At 62.6% G+C, this 5,966-nt stretch overlaps 1 protein-coding gene across 1 annotated transcript; it reads left to right on the plus strand.

Moving 5' to 3' along the window:
* Window positions 1-647: 647 nt before the first annotated feature.
* LYPD5 (LY6/PLAUR domain containing 5) lies at window positions 648-4,775 on the plus strand. Its single transcript, XM_070063547.2, has 5 exons — window positions 648-780; window positions 2,784-2,912; window positions 3,138-3,314; window positions 3,408-3,554; window positions 4,104-4,775. Exons 1-5 carry the CDS (start codon window positions 723-725, stop codon window positions 4,361-4,363), a joined length of 771 nt encoding a protein of 256 aa, XP_069919648.2. The 5' UTR covers window positions 648-722; the 3' UTR covers window positions 4,364-4,775.
* Window positions 4,776-5,966: the final 1,191 nt, after the last annotated feature.

Raw genomic sequence — 5,966 nt, forward strand, 5'->3', positions numbered from 1 at the left:
GGGATTTTTTTATTGTCTCATTCATGTAAGAAACACTTATTAAACACCATCGGAGGGCACACCAGCCCATCAGGGTCCCCTCTAGTTCTGCATTTCACGACTCTGTCTGTTCCTCTCTCTCTTGACACCTGTGAGTTGGTTTATTCGTTCATGGATTCCTTCACTCCCCCCTGGAGGCCCCCCAGGAGTTGACAGCCAGATGGAGGAGTCACAAGCTTAGCTCAGCTGGGTCAGGGCTAGGGGACAGGGTGGGTACTGGGAGATGGGGTTCAGAGAAAGCTTCTTGGAGAGGAGGTGCGTGTGTGTGTGAGTGTGTGTGTGTCTGGTCCTGGAGACTTGGCCCAGGAATGGAAGCTTTGTGTGTCTGAGGGTGGGGGTCTTGTGTGTTGGGGACGAAGGAAGAAATTCAGGGAGAGGCCATATGTAGCAACCTCAGCCGAGACAAGGGTGGGGAGGAGATGGGGAGAAAGCCAGCAGCATACAAATCCCCCCAAAATTAGGGGTACCCACCTGGGCCCCTCCTCCCTCAGCCCCACGACTCACCCTGGCCCCACTGTCATTACGGGGAGGAGACCAGCCCCACGGCGGGAGGGCGGGGTGGAGGAATGCTGGCCAGGCTGCACAGCCGGGTGCCTGGGGCTCGGCAGGGAGAACCAGCCAGGCAGCAAATCAGAGCAGGAGGAGCTGTCCCAGGTGCCTCAGCTCAGCAGCGCGCGCCGGCGATGGGGGTCCCCAGAACCTCTCTGCTCTGCCTCTTTGGGGCTGTGTTCTTCTGGACAGGTACCCCCAACTTCTAAGTCCCATAAGAAGAAAGGACCTGGGGCCAGAACCCCTGGGTCTGAGGGAGGAGGGGCTGGGGCCTGGGCCCCTGGGTCTGAGGGAGGAGGGGCTGGGCCTGGACCCTTGGGTCTGAGGGAGGAGGGCCTGGGGGCCTGGATCCCTGGGTCTGAGGGAGGAGGGCTGGGGGCCTGGACCCTGGGTCTGAGGGAGGAGGTTGCTGGGGGCCTGGACCCTGGGTGTGAGGGAGGAGGGGCTGGGGCCTGGGCCCTGGGTCTGAGGGAGGAGGGGCTGGGGGCCTGGACCCTGGGTCTGAGGGAGGAGGTTGCTGGGGGCCTGGACCCTGGGTCTGAGGGAGGAGGGCTGAGGGTTCACACTCCTGGGCCTCGAGGGCAGAGACTGGGGATCATGTCCACTTCCTCTCCGGTCCCCTCCTGCGTTCTGCCCCCTCGAGGGTGCCCCTCTCCCTGCCAGGCCTCCTGCCCTCCCCTCCTTCCAAGGCACTCCTCAGGGCTCCTTCCAGAACCGGGCAGGGTCTCAGCCTCACCTCGGGCGAGCCCTCCCCTAATGGGGGCCAGGACAGGGACACTGTGACTTGAGAGTGGAAGTGGCCACGCGCAGAATCAGTGAGACGGGATTGCGGCTCTTCCCACGCTCGGCTCCATTTGTTCATCCGTGGCTGAGTTTGGTTTCTGTGTGGGACCTTGGCCTCTGTGCCGTGTGTGCTTCCCTGTACCACGTCCAGGCATTTGAACAAGTGCCCAAGCTTCGCTTCCTTTGGAAGAGCGATGTGTGTAGGGTTGTGCACAGCCACGTCTCTGCTTTGTAGGCTGGGGCTTTGTGTGAGTGTGCTCAGGGGTTCCGATGTTTTCTCTATGTGTATGTGTGTCGTCTATGTCTCCATGTATCACGTATCTGTGTGTGATCTCAAACTGCACGTCTTTGCGGTCTCAGTGTGCACATCTTCACTTAGGCGTAATTGTGGTTTCTGGTTTATTTGGCTGTCTGACTCTCGGGTCCGCCATTGTGTCTCCCATGGTCTCCTGCGCTCTGGGTCTCTGTGTGTGTGGTCATTGCTGCACATGGCCTTGGTGTCTGCATGGTTTTCTGTGTGCCCGGCTCTGTGCCTTGCTCGTGGGGGGGGGGGGTTTAGATGGGTGGCCAGGAGAGCCCTTGTCCCCATGACAGTGTTGACCACTGCAGTGGCTGCACGTGGGACATCCCGCACCTGCCTGTGTCGATTTGTCTTTGCGTGTTTATGCCAGAGTTTAAGTGTTTTGTGCATGCATCGCTGGGGCCAGTTGTGTATGTGTGTCTTATTTTTATTGTTTATTTATTTGAAAGGCAGAGAGACAGAGACAGGCAAACAGAGATCTTCCACTTATACTGGTTCACTCCCCATATGCTGGCAGCAGCCGGGCCTGGGCCAGGATCCCAGAACTCCATCCTGGTCTCCCCTGTGGGTGGCAGGAACCCAGGTACTTGGGCTGTCACCTGCTGTCTCCCAGGGTACACATAAGCAGGAAGCTGGAATCAGGAGCAGAGGACCGACCTGAACCCAGGCACTCAGATACGGGACGTGGGAGTGCATCGGTGTCTTAGCCACTGTGCCACACGCCCGCCCCTGTTTGTGTGTGTGTTTGCTGCACATCACTGTGTCCACGCTGCACTGTGTTGTCCATCAGCACCTTGATTGGTGTGTTGATGGACAGGACAGGAGTGAGTCACTTCCTCCTCCCTAACCTGAATCTCAGAGGGCTGCCTGGAGGAGGGTGGAGATCCGGAACAGCCTAAAGGGGAACAAAGAATCTGGCCTGGCAGCAGGGAGGCAAACCCTCTGCCATCAGATGGACACAGCCACCACCATCTGGCTCCCTCAAAGTCACCAGGCTGGGATTCCCTCAGGTCCCAGCGGCCGGGCATGGCTGTCACGTTCAGGGTGGGGCCCTGGCATCCGGGGGCAGCTCAGCTCAGGGCCTTGTGGCCCCGCCCACGCCCCACCCTAGGGTCCCACGCCCTGCACTGCCACCGCTTCCGGCACATCTTCTTCGGCCCCTTTGACCTCAGCAACATGCAGTTTCCCAACGTCTCCTGTGCCTACGGATGCTCCGAGGCCGTGCTGGCCCTGGACACTGGTGAGAGGCTGGGCGAGGCCCCGGAGAGCCAGGGGGCCGGGGACTCGGGAGGGAGGGGAAGGGGGTGGCCAAAGAGGGCAGGGCAAGAGAGGGGCGGGGGTGGGGGCGGGGGAGGTGGGCAGAGCAGGTGGGGGAAGAAGAAGCGGAGGAGGGGAGCGGGAGAGGGAAGTGGGTGGAGGAAGGGGCGGGGAGAGGATGACCAGCCGCCCCTGCGCGCGCCCGCAGGCTACCGCTCCCCGGTGACCCTGGTGCAGAAGGGCTGCTGGACCGGCCCGTACGTCGGGCAGACGCGCTCCGAGCAAGACGCGCTGCCGCCCGACTACTCGGTGGTGCGCGGCTGCGAGACCGACTGGTGCAACCGCCACTTCCTCACCCACCAAAGCATCCCCAACCTGAGCCCAGGTGCGGGGCGGCGGGGGCGCGGCGGCGGGGGCGCGCGGAGCCGGGCTGGACGCGCGGAGCCCTCGCCTGACGCCGTGCCTCTGCCCCCGCCAGTGCCGGACCCGCCGTCGCTCAGCGGCACAGAGTGCTACGCCTGCGCGGGGATCCACCCGGAGGACTGCGCCCTCGACAAGGCCCGGCGCGTCCAGTGTCACCAGGACCAGAGCGTCTGCTTCCAGGGCAATGGCCGGATGACCGTCGGTGAGCGTGCTGGGCCGCCGGGCTTGGCTGGGGAAGGGGCAGGACTCTAACCTGGGGGCGTGGCTCCAGTCTGAAGAGGTGGGACTCTAATCTGAGGGGGTGTGGCTCTAATGTGAGGGGCGTGGCTCCAGTCTGAGGAGGAGGGGCTCCAGTCTGAAGAGGCGGGACTCTAACCTGAGGGAGTGTGGCACTAACCTGAGGGGGTGTGGCTCTAACCTGGGGGCGTGGCTCCAACCTGAGGGGGCGTGTCTCTAAGGGAGGAGGCGGGGATCCAGTGTGAGGGGCGTGGCCCTAACATGAGGTGCGTGGCTCTAACCAGAAGGGTGTTGGCTCTCATCTGAGGGGCGTGGCTCTAGTCTCAGGGAGGGGGCGTGGTTCGGGACGAGCGAGGAAGCCAGGCTTTGGCCTGCGGGAGGAAAGGAGACTTCAGCCCGAGAGGAGAGGCGCGGCCTGGCCCGAGGCACACCTGCAATGGGTCTGGGCCCCGGCACAGCGGCCACCTCCAAGGTGTTGGCTCGGTTCTGACGCCTCCCCGCTGCCCGCCCCCAGGCAACTTCTCGGTCCCCGTGTACATCAGGACCTGCCACCGGCCGTCCTGCACCACCGCGGGCACCTCCAGCCCCTGGACGGCCATCGACCTGCAGGGCTCCTGCTGCGAGGGCCGCCTGTGCAACGGGGACTCCGTGACTCAGAGCTTCCAGGGCGCAGCCGCCGCCGCCCCGCCCCGGGCGCCCCGCCGCGGGGCCCTGCTCCTGCTGGCTGCCCTGCTGGCCTGCGCGCTGGGAGGGCCCTTGGGGCTCGCTGCCTAGGGGGCAGGTGCGGCTCCCTGGAGAACGAGGTCCCTTCAGCCGAGCCCCTCCACCCCCTCTCCCTCCGTCTGCCTCCCTCCACCCCTCGCCGGTCACCAGGGCAGCCCGGGGCAGGAAACCGCCACGTCCTGCCCTGCCCGCCGGGTAATTCTGGCTCCACGGTGGCCCATGCTCGCCCCCGCAGAACCCACCTGGGCTCCAGGTGGGAGCTGCGCTGTCAGCTGTCATCTCTGTTAGCATCAGGGTGAGAGGCGGGCGAAGCCAGACCCCGGGACCGGGCTGCCTGGGCACGACCCCGGCTCTGCCGCTCAGCCCGCCCGACGAGCACGGTGGGCAAGCTGTTGGCGCTGTCTGTCCCTGCTTCCTGGCCTGTAAGATGGGCGTGCAAATAAAGTCTGTGCTAACGACCAGGCCGGCTTCGCCGTGGCTGTGGGGAGGGTTGGATCAGGGGAGCACGTAGGCACGTGTGAGTGGGCGTGGTCATGAGGAGCAGAGGGAGGGAGGGAGGACTTGCACAGGTGCACCCCGTGAGGCGGAGCCAGGAGCGTGACACCGCGAGGCGACCCCGCCTCCCACACGTGTGGGGCCCCATTGCCCTCTGCCAGAAAAACACGGGAGAGTCCGGAGGGAGACTCCAGACTGGGAGCATTTACTCCACTTTGTGGGCTGTGGCATTGCCTGATTCCAGAACCGAAAGATAAAGCCAGGGACAGGCGTCCAGTGCGTCCGTTAAGGACGACCACATCCCATACTGCAGTGCCTGGCTCAACCGCCCGGTTCTGCGTCTGCCATCCAGCTTCCTGCTGATGCACACCCCGAGGGGCAGAGGGGTCGGTTCAAGTCCTTGGCTCCCTGGGACCCACGTGGGACACCCAGATGGAGTTCCCAGCGTGCAGCTTCAGCCCGGCCCAGCCCTGGCTGTTGCAGGCATCTCTCTCTCTCTCTCTCTCTCTCTCTCTCTCTCTCTGGCTTTCAAATGGAATTGAATGATATTGCAGATGTTCCATGACCATGTGAGATCTCCTTGTACATAAACCGGATCATAGTTGTTTATTATCATGATCAAGTTTTTGCACTATACGTAACTGGAGGTGTTACACTTTTTAAAAATATTTATATTTTTTACTTGAAAGGCAGAGTTAGAGAGAGAGAGAGAGAGAGAGAGAGATCTTCGTTCTGCTGGTTCACTCCCCAAATGGCCCCAAACGTAGGAGCTGGGCAGGTCTGAAGCCAGGAGCCAAGAGCTTCCTCCAGCTCTCCCACGTGGGTGCAGGGGCCCAAGCACTTGGGCCGTCCTCCATTGCTTTCCCAGGCCATAGCAGGGAGCTGGATTGGAAGAGGAGCGGCCCACATGGGATGCTGGCACTGCAGGCGGTGGCTTTTTCCCGCTGTGGCATCATGTGGGCCCCAGTGTGCCACACGCTCACACAACCGGCAGCGCCGTACTTTTTCCCACCAGCATCACACAGACCCATGGGTAATGTGTCGTGCTGCGGTGTTACCGTGGCCACCTGCAACCAGGCGATGAGAATCTTCACCTTCATCATGCTCTTACGGCACCACCGTTGTAAATGTAGCTTGAGTCTGGCTGCTCCACTTCCCA

This window comes from Oryctolagus cuniculus, chromosome 18 (assembly GCF_051225735.1).
Source record: "Oryctolagus cuniculus isolate XC-2025 breed Fujian yellow rabbit chromosome 18, ASM5122573v1, whole genome shotgun sequence".
Lineage (NCBI taxonomy): Eukaryota > Metazoa > Chordata > Mammalia > Lagomorpha > Leporidae > Oryctolagus > Oryctolagus cuniculus.

Excerpts from the sequence above, each read along its gene's own strand:
- LYPD5 (XM_070063547.2), top strand. The coding sequence starts at position 723 with ATGGGGGTCCCCAGAACCTCTCTGCTCTGCCTCTTTGGGGCTGTGTTC. Across the intron at positions 781-2,783 it reads GGCTGTGTTCTTCTGGACAG|GGTCCCACGCCCTGCACTGC; the intron begins GTACCCCCAACT and ends GCCCCACCCTAG. Across the intron at positions 2,913-3,137 it reads CGTGCTGGCCCTGGACACTG|GCTACCGCTCCCCGGTGACC; the intron begins GTGAGAGGCTGG and ends GCGCGCCCGCAG.